Source organism: Alligator sinensis, unplaced genomic scaffold, assembly GCF_000455745.1.
Source record: "Alligator sinensis unplaced genomic scaffold, ASM45574v1 scaffold185_1, whole genome shotgun sequence".
NCBI classification, from domain to species: domain Eukaryota; kingdom Metazoa; phylum Chordata; order Crocodylia; family Alligatoridae; genus Alligator; species Alligator sinensis.
Genome location: NW_005842649.1, coordinates 143,891 through 160,961, shown reverse-complemented (window position 1 = coordinate 160,961; position 17,071 = coordinate 143,891). Strand labels below are relative to the sequence as shown.

At 45.2% G+C, this 17,071-nt stretch overlaps 1 protein-coding gene across 1 annotated transcript in view; it reads right to left on the bottom strand.

The window, feature by feature from the left end:
• Window positions 1-17,071, bottom strand: part of FREM1 (FRAS1 related extracellular matrix 1) — a 126,850-nt gene that overhangs the window by 49,597 nt on the left and 60,182 nt on the right. Inside the window, exons 12-20 of the mRNA XM_025215527.1 lie at window positions 16,213-16,303; window positions 14,266-14,433; window positions 11,203-11,411; window positions 9,363-9,456; window positions 8,420-8,672; window positions 7,487-7,684; window positions 5,573-5,758; window positions 3,476-3,672; window positions 2,762-2,987 (exon numbers count right to left, since the gene is read on the bottom strand). Coding sequence (XP_025071312.1) covers window positions 2,762-2,987; window positions 3,476-3,672; window positions 5,573-5,758; window positions 7,487-7,684; window positions 8,420-8,672; window positions 9,363-9,456; window positions 11,203-11,411; window positions 14,266-14,433; window positions 16,213-16,303 — 1,622 coding nt within the window. The remainder of the gene's footprint in view (window positions 1-2,761; window positions 2,988-3,475; window positions 3,673-5,572; window positions 5,759-7,486; window positions 7,685-8,419; window positions 8,673-9,362; window positions 9,457-11,202; window positions 11,412-14,265; window positions 14,434-16,212; window positions 16,304-17,071) is intronic.

Here is a 17,071-nt window from a genome sequence, read left to right as displayed (position 1 = left end):
CATGATCTCCTCATGGAAAAATTGGCCAACTATGGCCTTGGCTACAACACAGTCCAATGGCTGGGAAACTGTCTCCAAGGTCGGACCCAGAGAGTAGTAGTCGATGGTAGCGAATCATTATGGCACGCCAGGACCAGTGACATCCCCCAAAGCTCTGTCCTTGGACTGGTTCTCTTTAACATCTTTATCAATGATGTGGACATTGGTGTCAGAAGCGCACTGGCTAAGTTCGCCAATGACACTAAACTTTGGGGCATAGCGTCCACACCTGTGGACAGGCTAGTGATCCAGGCTGACTTGGATACACTTACTAAGTGCGCGGATACAAACCTGATGATGTTCAATACCAATAAATGTAAAATATTACACCTTGGGGAAAAAAAACTCTGCAGCATACTTATAGGCTCGGCAGTACTATGCTTGCTAGCACCACTGCTGAAAGAGACTTGAGGGTCATAATTGACCACAAGATGAACATGAGCCACCAATGCGATGTCGCAGCTGGTAAAGCAAACCAAACTCTGGCTTGCATCCAGAGATGTTTCTCAAATAAACCTCAGGATGTCATCCTCCCACTGTACTCGGCCTTGGTGAGGCCTCAGCTAGAGTACTGCATCCAATTCTGGGCTCCACAATTCAGGAGGGACGAGGAGAAGCTTGAGAGAGTCCAGAGGAGAGCCACATGCATGAAAGAGAATAGGCCTTAAGAAGAGAGGCTGAGAGCCATGGGACTCTTCAGTCTGGAAAAGTGCAGGCTCAGGGGGGACCTGGCGGCTGCTTATAAGTACATAAGGGGTGTACATCAGGATCTGGGAGCATGTCTGTTCACCCCAAGAAAAAACAAGGACCAACAGTCATAAACTCCTACAAGCTCGTTTTAGGCTGGACATAAGAAAACATTTCTTTATGGTCCGAGCCCCCAAGACCTGGAATAGACTCCCTCCAGAAGTGGTGCAGGCACCAACTCTGGACTCATTCAAGAAATGTTTGGATGTTTATCTTGCTGGGATCCTTTGACCCTAGCTGACTCCTGCCCCTTGGGCGGTGGGCTGGACTTGATGATCTTTGGGGTCCCTTCCAGCCCTAACATCTATGAAATCTACTAAATGTATGAGGGGTGCCTTAACCCCAGCCCCCGCCTTTGGGTGGGCTATTTATCATTGGTGGCAGTAGAGGGCCAGGCACGCCCCGGTGTGGCATCTGAGCCTGTGTGGGGTGCAAGACCCCAGAGAGTGGGTAGTGGGGCCAGGCACAGCTACGGCCACCTGAGCCCATGTGGGGTACAGGATCCCGGAAAGTGAGAGTGGTGGGCCAGGCCAGGCATGCTGGTGAAGGGCGCCTGAGCCTGAGGGGGGGTGTTTGACCCTAGGCCTTAGCGTAGGGGACAGAGTATGTGCCTCAGTGGAGGCAGAGGTGTAGAGCAGGGTGCAGAGGAGCACCTAATGGCCTGCACTGAAGTGGCATTTGGGAGGCCCTGGAGGGAGGGGCAGGTAGTGAGGACCTGTGAACACAGGGGCCTGAGTTAAGGCCCAGTGAGGAAGGGGCATGAAGTGGGCCTCGGTGAGCAGGGGGCTTGAGGGTAGGTCCTGCTAACATGGCGGCCAAGTTAGGTCCAGATAAGCCTTCAGGCACCTGAGGCCTCATGTGGGCCGGAGGCCGACTGGGTGGGGCAGCTGAGGAACAGCCTCAAGTAAACAATGGGGCAAGTCAGGAGCCCCTGACTGAGAGCAGCTGGGTGAGTGACTCGGTGAGAGACCAGAAGCAGAGTAAGTCCATTGTTCTGCAAACTGCCCAGCGCTTGCTCGGATGAGAGCCATGGGAGAGTCCCAAGAGGCTGCATGCTTGCTGGCCGGGGAATGCAGGGAAATAACCCCCAGGACCCCCCGGGTGAGGGCAGTATGAGTGTGGAGGGGCGGTATGAGTGTGGCCTCGCGGGGGGCAGTAAGGGAGAGACCGTGTGAGAACCAGTGGAGTGAGAGAGGCCTCAGTGAGAGGGAGGCAGTACGAGTGTGGCCCATACAGGGCAGAACACAAGAGACCTAATACTGTCCTGAGATGGGCCCAGCCTCAGGCTGGAGCAGAGTACAGCTGTTAGGAGCATCTGCAAGGCTTGGGATGCAGTACAGGGGTGGTTGAAGCTGCATACATAGGTCCAGGATAATAGGGCATTCAAAGGGTAGCCTCCCACCTAATTAAGACCCTAATCATTTAACAGCAAGGCATGGCAGGAGTAAAAAAAATCCCTTCCAGGTAAAAAGCAGGGCAGCGCACATGGGGACAGAGCACAACACCCAAAACCAGAGTCTGGTTGGCTGCTGACCAGGCTCCAAGCTGCAGAAGTGACACAGCTGCAGCTTCCCTGGCCCCCAGGAACCCAAGTAAGACTGCTGGGGCCAGCAACTGTGCTGGTCCCAGCCTCCCCTACCCCATCCGGGGTAACCTGCCACATGCCAGAGGGCACGTGGTACAGACATTCCCTGGGGACAAGTAGCAGCGGCATAAGGTGTCTTGCTGCTAGTTGTTCCGGGGGAACCAAATGTGCGTGTTCATCTGGACATGGCCCTTCAGGGATTCTCAAGGCATTAGGTATGTTGAAAAGAAAAGACCACTCAACAGATTTAATCTGCTCCCCTTAAACTTTGCTGTGAAACTACTTCTAATCAAGGTGATTAAAAACATGATGACTGTTTCTAACTGTGCTACCCTGTTATAAAAGATTAAAGTAACAAAAGGACCACTGTAAAAGTAAAGCTAAATTTACCATTCTTAAGAAGCTCCATAGAAAAGTCATGCACAGGATATCCATGGTTGTGGTGATTGCTAGTTCGCTGTTTGTAATGCATGATATCATTGCCATAAGCTCCACTAATGAGGATTCCATGCAGGGGCTTCTGAGCAATAGTAAATATCAAGCAATCCTGAGGTACATCCAAATCAACTGCGTTAATTACAAAGAGATCCAGTTCTTTTATCTGCCCCTCCTGCACCTAAATAGCAGAAGAAAGGAAAGAAAAACATAAGCTTTCATATAAAGGTAAGTTTTATTGGGTTGTTGTAGACAGAATTCTCAGTCCTCACAAAGCAGGTTCCTGCAATTCAACAGAAGCTCCTTTGAAACCAAAAGATGACACAAATTCCCTTCTTAGAGTAGATTCACTGTTTAAGCATCTGATCACTTGAGTGCTCACTTGCTTGGAAACATCAGCACAAAACCTATGTACAACTTAGCATATTTACTCATATACCGCACACCTTTTCCCAAATATCAGCCCTCCAAAACTGGGGCTTCGGTTTTAAGCTGATTTTTCTTCATCGCAATTCACTGCATGAAGGCATTAGGATATGGGGGATATGGAAGATTTGAAGTACATAAATGTAGTGTCCACTACTGTATCCCCCCATATCCTTGTTATGTGATAAAATGTGCTAGAAATGAGTGCCAATTAAATATTTGGCATTTTGTTCCCTTCCTTACAGTAATGTTCCTTGCTATGAATTCTGGGACTTCATCATTTGTTGGGTTGATCAGGACATAAAATGGTGTCTCTACTGAATGATGCTTCCCATCAGTGACATAAAGCATAAACTGGTCTGAAGTTGGTTCCATCCTCACATGCCTGGATTGTACATAGTTGACCTGAAAGGCTTTCAGATGTTTAAGCTGAAATGAAGCTGGAGGGTTTAAAGAAAGGACAAGTTAGTGCACACATTATTCTGACCTTTGGTTTTACAAACCTATTAAATATTTCTAATTACATGTTCATTCAAGATACAGGTTATTTGGTTTTTACACATACATATAAGCAGTCTTCATGCTGAGAAAGCTAGGGACATGGGCCCAAAATAAAAATAAAGTAGTACATCTTCATTCCTGGAGAATTTTTAATTATTTGAATCCATTGTAGAGCTATACCAAGGCTGAGTCAGACCTACTACATTCAATGCCTCCAAAAGAGGAACCCTTATACCACTGGGAATAATGCATTAGCATAGCACTCCTCCTGAGCTAGTTTACTCTGCTAATGAGTTTAGACTGTTCCCAGTACCCCAACTAGCTTGTTTAGAGCTAGCTCATTGCCTTGTACCATGCGGACATACCCAAAGCCTTTTAATTCTGTATTACTTAAAGGCAAAGTCTGCCCAGCCTGCATATGTGTGTGCACTGGAAAAAGAAACAAAAGCCTTCTTCCTCCTCACATCGCACAACACGTACAAGCACTCAGGAGAATACCAGTTCTTGTAGCTCAAAGCAGCTCAGGAACTACTTCTCTACTCCCCTGGGGTGCATGGCCTGCATAGGAAATGAGGGAGAAGGAAGAACTAGGGCCTCACTTGCACCAATCACAACTTAACTCTACTTGACTATGTTGTATTCAATGAAAGGAGAAAAGAACCCACATGTTCCCTCCATAAACCAGAATGTGTTACATAGACTTCTGTCTCCCTCAGACAAAATGTCTCTAGCTGTTTCCTTTGGGAATGTGCATAATGAAACCCTGAATGAATAAACAAGAACAAGCAAATATTAAAAGAACTTTCTAAATCTGGAGTTTGGGGAGGGGTGGATTTTCAGTTTGGAGAGCACTCACAACAATTGGGATTTATGTCCCTCTCAGTAGGGCACTTCTGAAAATGTGACCTTTGTTTTCAAGAGCAATTAATATATCAATGGGTGTCCTGGGTGAAGACATTTTAAGAGGACAGCGCATGCTGCGGCCCCCCTGCCCTGCCGACATTCAAGCTTAGGAGGCATACATAAAAGCAGAGATAGCCAAAATCTCTTGTCCCTTTTGAAAATGTATGCCTTGGGGCCTAATGTAAGACATCCTTTTTTGCACAATAGGTGGATAAGTGGGGTATGAGCCCCAGGCGCTGCCTAATGGGCACCTCACACGCCCATCCCGTCCTCTCACTCATCTCCACTCCAGCACCTTTTCTGTGGCAGCTTCAGTTCTAGCTCCAGCAGTGGGGAGGGCAGAAGAGTGGTGGCAGCACATGGTACCCTGGGCAGTGGTGGTGCACAGTGCCAGAGTAGTGGCTGGAGGTTCACAGCTGCAGAGGAAGATGTAACCTTCCTTATTTTGTTGCAGAAAAATCAATCTTTAAATGGCTGTTTGACACACATGTTAACAGCAAAAAGGGATGTGACATCTCCCACCACAGCAGCAAACCTCCAGCTACTGCTCCTTCACTGTGCAATGCCAATGCTGAGGGTACAAAACCTGGTTACTTCTGCCTCTGAAAAATCTTGGCCATCATACTTTATTAATAAAAATCAACTATGGTAGTGCTTGGTGGAAGAGGAAAATGTGTTACAGGATAAAGAGAGCTTGTTCTCATCTTGTATGACATTTCTAGGAGAGATTGAAAGTGTAGAACTGAAATATACTTAATTTTAACTTATTTCTTCTTCACAGAGCTATGTTCTCTCTTTGAAACCTTCCTACACAGTCCCAGTGCTTCTTATTTTGTACACCTTCATCCCCAGTAGATCTACATTACTTTACAGCAGTCTGTTATCCCTATATATTACAATTAGTGTTGTACTTCTTGCCATCATGTCTCCACATACCTATACTTATACCAATGTTGCTCTTTTCAAAACCAGGAGAAGGTAGTATATTTTCAATGTAACCACACTGGGGAGGAGAAACCAAAACAAACTCTAAGTCATCGGCTGTGGTGTCAGGGTCAGTGGCAAACAAATGGTTAGTAGTAAGCACAGCTGAGAAACCCTCATCCACAACAAACATGGCACCTGTACACAAATGATATAATGATAAGTATTATTACTTATTTAACATAACTTACAGGGATATTTTAACTAAAGAAATTGAGACAATAACTAATGGAGAAATGAACTACAAACTCTCTGGTACCGATGTTTTCTAAACATACTATCAACTCTACTTTCCCACCATGCAAGCAAAAGGGGAGAAAAAAATCAGAAACCAGTTTTATTGATAAGCTATTAAGTATGGTTTATGTGCTGCTCAAGATCAGTTGTTACCTCTGTTTGTCAGCGCATTAATTGCCTGAGAGCTGTTACGAATTGCTCATAATGAACAATTTTTCATGCATCGGTGCTTAACTTCCCTGCTGGGACAATGACTCATTTCCAGAACATTGCTTGGGTGATAAGCTGCAAATTACAAACCTACTCATACATATGTTTAAATGTTCTCTGAGATACACAACATGTACATGATGCCTACAAATAAATAACATAAAAGAAACGATAGGCCTATAGAACCTGTGCCTTTAGTATGTGTACTCTGGGTCTGATGCAAAGGCCACTGAGTCAGAGGAAAGTTCTACCAAGATCTATTGGTGGATTAAATGTAAGCTATCAGTTACAAGCCTACATTTTTAATAACTGTTTTTTATGCTTGACAGTTTAGTAAAAAAAGCCAAACTGGTTTCACATCTATTACATTCAACTCATCAAGGGATGGATCCTATACCACCTTTTAGGTGCATAATTGGACTTAGGTGCCTACATGTGATCCTATTTCACCTTGCTCAAGTCCCATGAAAAACAGTTAATTGAAAAGTTGGGTATGTTTTCCTTCTTCTGTTCCCCAGCTGAGAGTTGGATTGCAGCCTAGGGCAGCCTGACATGCTACACATTCACTTTAAGACATGAAGCAAGTGAGCTACAAAGATATTCTACATTGTAAATGTAATGTGGAACATCTTTGTGGCTCATTTTCTATAATATCATGCCATAAATTGGCTATAACCTGTGGCACTGTTACTGTTATGATTAACATGTCAATTATGCCACAAATGTAACATCTGCCAGGGCCCTTAGGCACCAAACATATATAATAGGATCTGGCCCTAAGTGTACAGCGTACACTATACTCGTCTTCATTACCTATCAGCATAAAATGCAAGTACTACAAATAATATGTCCATGTCTTCACATAGAAAAGACCAATGTATAAAATGCAATTTAATTATACAGTAGAATAAAGTAGACAGACATAATCTAATGTTATGATTTTGTTTTGCATAAACCTGGCAGCTATTTGGGTGCAAAATTCAGATTCTGAATTTTCTTAAAGATCAGACTTACTTTGAACAGGATTTTTGGTTCAGGACCATTTCTAGGTTTCTGCCTATTTACTACGCTGAAGAAAATTGAGTAAGTTCTGGAAGGCTCTAGGTGCAGTTTATACTTTCAACAATGAAATTGTGTCAGCATATCTGAGTACTCACTTCCCTAGCCACCTGATTTGCAGATGGAATCAAGTAACTTGAAATAAGTACTTAGATATCCACCACGTGCACACTGTGCCTGCTAAAAGGATGGTTGCCTATTTGAAAAATTGGTCCATCTTATCTAAGAGTTTTGTATATTTATCTTCTTTGTTGGTCCATATTTTTAGCGCTAGAAAATACTGAGTGTCTAGTCCCTCCCTGACACCTGGTTATGTGGTATACAAGATACTATATAGTAAGTTAAAAGGAAGCTTTTCACCAGTTGCAATGGATGGTGGCTGGTTGTCCACTGGAAGTATAGTAATGTTTAGATCATATACTGGAAACGAATCATGAAGTGGTACTGGAGGAAGAAGAGGTCCATCAAAACAGCAGTCATTGACATCTGGGCCAGCTTCACCATCAGAGATAACAAAGGTTAGGGTGTCAAAACAAGGATTCAGGCCAATCTCTCCACCTGCAAAACACAATAGTTTTAAAATAAGAAACCAAAACTGGACAAAGGAACACTAGATCAGTTATGTACATTGTTTAACATTCTTAGGGTCAATTATAAAACAAAAACAGAATAAAAAGCAACAAACTCAGATTAAGTGGTTGAAATGGATTGATTCAGAGATTACACCCAGAACCTATACGCACTCCTCCTCTTAGCAGAATTCTTCCTCTGTTATGAGAACAGTATGAATAAATGGTATCTTACCCAATGTTATTAAGCGCAATTAACCTTTTGTCTTTCTCTTTTGCATGTGGCTGATTGATGTTCCGAACACCCATTGCCAAGGAAGGGGGCTGTCCATTGTAAGTCCCTTCTACATAATGGGGAACACATCCCTAATTGACACTGACACTCCTATACAGAATGGAAATGTATCCATGCCCTTGGCAGAACTGAAACAAGGACATACAATAAAGTGTCCATATAAGGTGGCATCTAGCAGAATTACAATGCACCCCCATGAAATGTTTATATGATTTTTCTGTCCAAATATGTAATCAGAAAATGGGATACAATATAGTTGTGCTTCAAGCATATTTCACAGTTTTGTTCACATGGATTACATTACATAGATGCAGCTTCTTAGTATATCTGATGTGAGCTGTCACGAGGTTATCAAGATTTAGGCTTAGGTGAGATAACTCCAAATTACTGACTACACTTCTAATCTAATGCTTTCCTCATGTCACTTACTAGTGTGCTTGTAGGTCACTACGCCAGAGACAACATCAGCTTGGGAGAATCGATCCACAATGTTACCAGCTTTCCTCACCACCCCATGGTAGGACTTTCGAGCCTGGATAAACATCAGCCTCATGTCATCACTGTCTGCATCAGTGGCATAAATATGCTCTGGAGTGATAACTACTTCCTCCCCTTCCAGACACTGTATTAGGGGAATGAGGCCAGCTTTCATGACAGGTGGCTCATCATTCACAGGTAGCACCTAATGATCAAAAGATTTGGAGATTTTTTTTCTTTAATTAAAAGTGGCTTTAAACAGATAAACAGTTCTTTCAAGATTTTGCAGCACAAACTCTGGAGTATGTACTACAAGTGAACAAGAAAGAGATGATAACTAGAATTCAATACAAACAAATAAAACAGACTACAATAGTTTTACTGTCTGAATCCAAGGAAACACAAAAGTTAAAGAAACACTAAAAAGTAAATGTAGAAGCTTTAAGGCTTAGCATTCCATAGGGTCTTTAGTAATATAGGTAAGGGAAGCAAGGGTGGGGGTGTGTGTGTGTGTGTGTGTGTGTGTGTGTGTGTGTGTGTGAACTACAATGTATATGACTTTAACTTGACATTGTCCCTTTAACTGTAGAATTTATATCTTCAGGGGAAAAAATCATCTCCTTCACTGATCTGATGCATTCCCCATGTGTAATTCTGCGGGGATTCATTCCTGACAGCAGTGCCTAAGCAGAAACAGGTGCAGATGTCTCATAACTAGTACCTGCCAAATTTGCTCTCTAACCAATATTGTCACATAAGCTCCAAAGCTAGGAGTGAAAAGCCCATGTAATCTAACTCCTTCCAATTTTTGAGGAATTCTGAAGGCTTTCAAAACGGATGTTTTGTCACTCTCTAAGCAAACACCGACATGAGCACAAGGAATGAGCACACTGACCTTGACCTGTAAGATGAACTCTACAGAATGAAAGCCATCTGTGGCTGCAAAGAGGATGTCATCATTCAGAGTCTCAGAGCCATCGTGCTGATACCTGTGGGAATTAAGTTTACACTGATTTCACATGGCTAAAATCTCTCCGTATTAAGAACTATCACGTGCAGTCTAGTCATAAAGGACAATGGACATCTTCCCCAAAATGGAATAATCCCCTCAGTGCAGCAAGGCCCACACTAGGGTCTCCACCAACTACTGAAGTCTTTGCTATGAGTTTAAATGTAAAGGGCTTTGAATAAGCCCCTGCACTGTGCTGACAGTCTGACTGAAAATCTGAAACAATTGGTAAACAGAGTCTAAAAATAGGATACCAGATTTTTTTAAATCTCTATTCCAGCTGTTTTGAAACACTTACTGAATGTGGACATTCATACCTCTGCTGCATGAATTAGTTACCTCACCTGAATATAAAATAGATAAGCCAATAATTGCATTCACATGAAAGAGGCAAGAAGCACACATACTAGTACAATAGCCATTGTTCCTTGCCATTTCTCTCAGCACCCTCAAATATGATTGTGAATCTCTCTGGTTTCTCTTAAGTCTCAGAAAGTAATGAAAAGAGGAAACATTCAATAATTTTCCTTGGGAATCAGCTGAACAACTATGCATAAACACTCTGAAGGGAAAACTCTGAAAATATCACTTCCTTCTTCATAGGGCTGTATGAGAAAACACATTTAAATATTATTTTTGCTTCTTCACATAGCCAAATTGAAAGAGGAGGGGATTCAGCCAGAAGCCTATTTAAAGTAGCATGGTCCCTACCTCAGTTTTACTGCTACTGCAGCTCTAATAGTTCTTTTCTAATGGGCCCCTCTACACATGCAGATAAAGGCACAATGAGATCAAATGCATGACCCACAAAACTGTACCTCCTGGCATGCCACACATGGGACTGTGAATCAGATCCCATCACACCGGGGCTTCCCCTGCACCAGCAAGGTCAAGCTCCCATGGCTGATCTTGGGAGCCCACTCAGCTGACAGAGCTTGCAGCCACAGGGGTTCCCCATGCACCCCTGAAATTCAGAGACTGCAGCTGAGGTGGTATCCCAGCTTTGGGGGTGCTCCATTACACTGCCTCAGTTATGGTCTCCTAGCCGTGGGGGTGCCTGGAGCACCTTCATGGCTGGGACACTGCCTCAGCTGTGGTGTCCCAGCTTCAGGACTACATGGGGTACCCCCAGAGCTGGGAGCCCTGTAATGGGGCTTCCATGGCCTGGAGCCAGCATCAGCTGGGAACTCCCAGGTTTGGGGGTTCACATGAGCCCCCCATCTGGGAGCTCCAATAAGCAGATGGGCTCCCAGCCATGGAAGCCCATGGGATGGTTTTCTGGCTTGGAGTGTCATCAGCTGTGGGACTCCCAACCATGGCAATGTATAGTATACCCCCTTCACTGGGAGCCCCATCAGCTGATGACACTTCCAGCCATGGAGGCATAGGCTACACATGCAAATTAAAACTGGATAGAAACCAGCTATAAAGTTATTACACATTTTCCAGCTCTAGCTTTAAAATGGTTAGACCTTTTTAAGGCATGATACTTAATTTGCATGTGTAGCCAATCAAAATTAATTGCACAGTTAACCAGGTAGTCACGTGCAACGTGTAGGGTAGACCTATGTGATTACATCAGACTGATTATTTTTTAATGCAAACCTATGAATCTTCAGTGAATTTTCTAATCCAGAAGCTCAACGGTTGTTTAATACTAGTTGTTCTCCTAGGTTGACAGTGAGAACTAATAGTTGTAAGAAGAGGAGCAGGACAGTCTTCCAACCTGACTTTAAGAGTGTGCAGATCCTCACAGGCAAATCTGTCGCCTTCACTCATAGCAAAGCCATCTAGCAAAACAGCTCCATGCAGAGGCTGTCTCTGGAGGCAGATGTGGAGGTTCTCCTGTTTTGTGTCCATATCTGAGAGGAGAATGTGCCCCCAGGTAATGGTACACAGTCCCCCTTCTTCCACTTTCATATGGCTGGTAAATACCTAAACAGAGGAGAAATAATGAACTGCTATTTCCATCTACACCTTCAACTTGGCACTATCAAAAACCTTTTGCGTTTAGAACACACAACAAAGTAAGTATCAAAATTTTAAAGAGCACACTCTTGTTTGTCATACACTGGGAGGAATTTAGGAATTTATTGCAACACACAGGGCCCAAGCACAATCCTACCACAGCTCAAATATATAGAAATATTCCCTCTAATAAATCAACCAGTGGCCTGATGGATGACCATACTAGTGCTGCAAAATTTACTGCAGCCAGCAGTGTAGCAAGCACACTGTTCTACTGACATTAGAGATCAAAGATGGAAAGCACCAAAACAGAATTGCAAAAACTTGATCCTATGATAAACTGAGTGCCCTTGGGCCCTATTTAAATAACTGGGAGTCAATCGGATTAGAGCAGCAGGGGCAAATATATGACCTGTGAGCTAGATCCAGTCCATGGGGCCTGATCATCCAGCCTACAGTGCTGCCTCTGTGTCACACACAGGCAAGCTGCATGTAGCATGCACTGGCCCTGGCTGCATGCAATGTGCAGAACCCATCTGGCAGGGGCTGTAAACATAGAATCATAGAACATTAGGTTTGGAAGAGACCTCTGGAGGTCATTTAATCCAAACCCCTGCTCAAAGCAGGACCATCCCCAACTAGATCATCCCAGCTGAAGCTTTGCCTAGCTAGATACTGAAAAACTCCAAGGATGGAGATTCCACAGCCTCTCTGGGTAGCCTGTTCCAGTGTTTTACTACCCTCCTAGTGAGAGCATTTTTCCTAATATCCAACCTAAACTTCCCTTGCTGGAACTTGAGACTGTTGCTCCTTGTTCTGTCATCTGCCACCACTGAGAACAGTCTAACTACATCCTCATTTGAACCTCCCTTTTGCAAGATTGGGCTCACAAGCAGGCCACACTGGGCTCACAAACAGGCCACATGTGCCAGATCCAGTGCGTAGAGGAGGTTTTTCGGGGGCACCACAAACAACATGCGTCCTGGACAGACCCTGTATACCACATGCTGTACTGGACTGGGGCTGGTTCATGTTGCATATGGTGCTCAAGGCTTGAACTGGTGCACACTACAAGAAACACCCAGGTTAGTCCAGTCACAGGCTGCAGTAGTGCCTGCACCAGCCTAGCCCTGTGTGCTGGATCTGACACGTGGATTTCATGCTGCTCATCCAACCTGCAAGGAGAATGAGTTTGACATCCCTGGATTAGAGGGTACATAGATCCATATGGAATTGAATCCTAGCAGACGACACTCTGCTAAACAGTTATAGTCAACTTGGTTCATTTAGTTTTTGCATTTCCAACTGTCACTTTCCACAGGCTCAAGCCAAATTTTACTGTCAAAAAGAACCCTACTGGAGACAACAGGGGAGCAGAGCTAGTCTTACAGTGTAAAATATCATCCGTATGGACATTTTATTTCTGATTTTAGTATGGCTGGGATTTCTCCATGTATTTCTAGTCGCCGAAAAAAAAGAAGATATCCCCTAAAACAGGAGTGGACAAAATATGGCCCGTGGGCCACATCGGCCCACCAGGCACTTTCATCTGGCCCCTGGTGCAACCCAATGAATAGTACTCTGCCCAGCCCTTCCGCCCACAAGGGTGGGAGTGAGGCACCTACACTCACCCCCAACATATCCTATTATACCTTGCTCCCACCCTCATGGGCAGAAGAGCTGGCCCCACTAACATGGGGTGGGGCTGCTGCTGCTGGTTTCCCCAGTGCCCCGCTCCTACCAGGCAGCAGGTAGGGAAGCTGGGGGTGGGGCTGGGTGGGTGGGGCCTGGGTGGGGCCTGGGGCTGGCTGCAGTGCGGAGCCCTCACCCAGGGGGGCGGCAGCAGCACAGAGCTCAGGTGGGCAGGGTGTGGGTGTGAGGGAGGGTAGGAGGGTATGGGGACCCCTCCCACACACACAACCATGGCACACAGCCCTGGCAGGCAGCAAGGGGCAGCAACAGCAGCAGTGGGAAGCACTCTGCTCAGTGCTGGTGTCTGGCTCCTGGCTCCGCCCAGTGGTGCCAGGAGAGCAGCCCCCAGTGGATTGTTTGCTTCCTTGGTACTCTCCACACTCACGGGGCACAGGAGGGAAGCCCCAGGTACTGGAGTGGGCTGGGGTGTGGCCAGCACCCCACAAATGCCACACAACCCCGCAACATACCCTATGCCCTGCGCTGGGCCCGCCTTGAGCTCACACCTCAGTCCCATGCTGTGGAAGAAACACAGAGGCCCCCCTGCCCCTTTGCAGGGCTACCACGGCCCCACGCAATGTTAAGGGAGCCCTGCACAGGCTGATTTCCCTGCACTGCCTAGAGTCAGCTCTGCACAACCCCCACCATACACACACACACCCCCCGCCACACTACACCACACCACACACAATATAAAATACTAAGAATTTATTTTTAAGTAATTCTGCAATCACCTCTATATACAGTACATAAACACAAATCATGACAAAAATATTTTTTGTAATAATATTATGTTATAGTAGGTATTTGTCTTTTAGTGTATGATTTGTTTTTTTCTGGTTCTAAGATGGCAACTCCCCCCTCCCAAAAGGAGTATTTCCAGGGGCAAGTGGGGGGAATTCTGGTGGCAAAGGTGAGGGGTTAGGGGTGTGACTTCCAGTCCCAAAATGGCAGCCAGGGGGCGGGGCACCTGTCAAGGGCAGGGCTACCCATGCGGCCCTCAACAGCTCACCAAACCTCCTTAAGTGGCCCCCTGCCCAAAATAATTGCCTGCCCCTACCCTGAAATATTTGGAAGAATAGCTGGATAGAAGTTTCTGTTCCCAATTCATGTCTAAATAGAGATGTACCTCAGGAGTTTGATTGTCGACAGGAAGAATTGTAATGTTAAAGCAGATCCCAAACAAGTTCCCACCATGTTGATTGCTGACTGAAAAAACAAACTGGACATGCTGTGGCTCAGGTCCAATGTCCTGGATAGGAGGCATGTAGGCAACTTTCATGTAGTTCACGGCGTGCTGCAGAAAAGGAAACTATAGTTCAGAACACTGGAACCCTTTTCCAGAAAAATGACCTTTTGGTGGGCATGATCTCCTTCCACAAAATGCACTCCTAAATTTCTGCCCCTACATTTCAGTTATTGGCATACATGTCAGTAGCTGTACATCTAACTGCAGACAAATGAGGCAGAGATGCAAGCACCCAGATCTGTGGAGGTAAAAAGTCTAAGCCTGCCAGGCCATTCTATCCAGACCATGGGGTCCCTAAAAATTTTAGAAAGTTAATATTTATCTGTCCCTGGCTGCCTGTCATGCAGCCCTGGATGGCTTGCCACAACTCAGTAAGTGGCCCTCTGCCCGAAATAATTGCCCACCCCTGGTCTGGAGTGCTGGACTCAAAGCCTTTTTTTCTATGATCACCTCAAAATAAGCACACTAACTGAAGTGTAGCTTTTATGTATACATTCGCTGCAGTAGCCTCACATAAGAACTCTCTGAATTTGTCATTAGCAATATGTATTGATTGCATAGCCTCTCTCCCTCCAACTAACAACAAGGCACTAAAGAAGATTAAACTGTCAGCAAAGTCTTCCATCTAGAAAATAATCTTATGTATGTGGTTACATGTTTGCAGGCACAGAGCTCCAATTATGAGGCTATAATTATAATTGCTTTGCAACCTTAACTGTACAGTAAAATGTGAAAACAGGCAGTTTACCTGCTAATAAGAATGAGACTTATTCAACTACAGCATAAGAAAACATTTCAAAACAAACCATTTAAAATGAAAACAAATCTGTGGATGAACAAACACACCCTTATCTGGGATGGTTTAGGCTGGAAGGATCCTACCTTGAGCAGGGGGTAGGACTAGGTAACTTCCTGAAATCCCTTCCAGTCTTACTTACCTAGGAATCTGTGATTTCATACTCCAGTGGAATGCAAAATAAATTGAATTAGCTGGATTTTGAGCCTGTCAAACCCAATGTGTAGAGCTAGACTCCATTTTTAAGCCTTTGGCTGCCTAAAAAGAAATGTCTTGAGGAAAAAATGTCTGCAACACTGAAACTCAGCCTCAGGGGATGAACAGGAACTCATTACTAGCAGTGGAAATTTCCTAGAAATTTCTACCACTAGAATTCTTTCCCCAGATCTGCTCTGGAGAAGGTGTGGGGAGAAGGGGCTGCTCCAATCCCCCCAGTCCCCAGGGAAAGTAGAGCAGTAGAGAAAGACTCTGAATGCCTTCTGCAGAACTGGGTCATCCCAGCCTGGGGAAGCACAGGGAGCATTGGCTTACTGCTCCCTCCTCTCCTGGTATGTGGCAGTGGAGCCAAGAGCAGTGGGGCAATGCCCTCTACCCATTCTCCAGAGTGGGAACATCCTGGTCTCAGGAAGTTTGGAGTTGGGGGTAGGGGCAGATCAACTCCTCTGTGTTTGGGAGTAATTGAGTTGTGAGGAAATGCCCCCCACAACTTTGTCCAGATTGGAGTCCCCCTGGTCTGGGGAAGGCACAGGGGAAGATGCTGCTCAACTGCTCCTGATCACAGAGGAGTCTAGCAGAAGCATACAAGCATTCATTCTGGTGAGAGAAACTCTCTTGCAGGGGAGATTTTCCAGGTGTAACCCAGAAGACCTTTCTCAGGGAAGGGGGCCTGCTTCCTCTGGGAGAAAGAGAATTGACACCTGTATGCTGGCAATTTCTACAGGGGAGGGGCAATTCTCCCAGTAGAACCATAACACCTGAAAATGGCCTTACACAGTCCCTAGTTCTAGATGTTATCACTTAGTTTAACAAACCTGAGTGAATGATCTCAGTGCCAGAGCAGTAGGATCCTTGACTAGCTTGGGTATGCTGTCCACCATAAATAACTTTCCAGCCTCAGAGTGACTATACAAAGATACAGAAAAATATTGCTAATCAGCATATATCAAACAGTAGGAAGAAAAATTAATTATACGTTACATTTTAAAACCAATTTACCCCAATTGCATTGAAATAGTTCTTTTTTTTCATAATCATAGATGGCTTTATTATTCATTTTTAAATCATGATAGAAAACTAAACATAGGGATGAAAGCTATTGGGAAGGTTACCAAAAACTAATGTACTGTATTTACTCAAATCCAAGATGAGTGAGGGGTTTAGGGAAAAAAAACCCATTCAACATGGCACTGGGGAGGGTGGCTGTTGCAGCTCTTACTCTGGCCTTGGCTTGGGCTTGAAGTTGGAGCCACAGTCAATGCCATGCCCCCCGCTGCCTTTGCACCTCACCTTCTGTACCATAAGCTGCCCTTCGTCCCCTGCCTGTTGCTGCATCTGCCCCACTGCCTGCCCTCTGCTGCCTCTGCTCCATGCCACCTCTGCCCCAACCCTTCCTCCCCTTCTGCTTCTATTTACCCTGAGTCCCAGGTTCAGTTCTGGCTCTGCTCCAGCCCTGACTAGTTTCAGCCCCACCCAGCCAGGAAGCAGCAGTTGATTGCAGCTCTGGCCCTACTCTGGCTTTGACCAAACCAAAGCTGGGGCCACCACAACCAATTCAGGAAGGGGGCATATGTGGATGAGGGGCACAGGCACCCCAGAGTGAAGCAAGCAAGGAGGGCACAGGCAAGGGTGGTGAAGGTGGCGGGGGGTGGGGGCAAGGGCAAGCACCAGGAA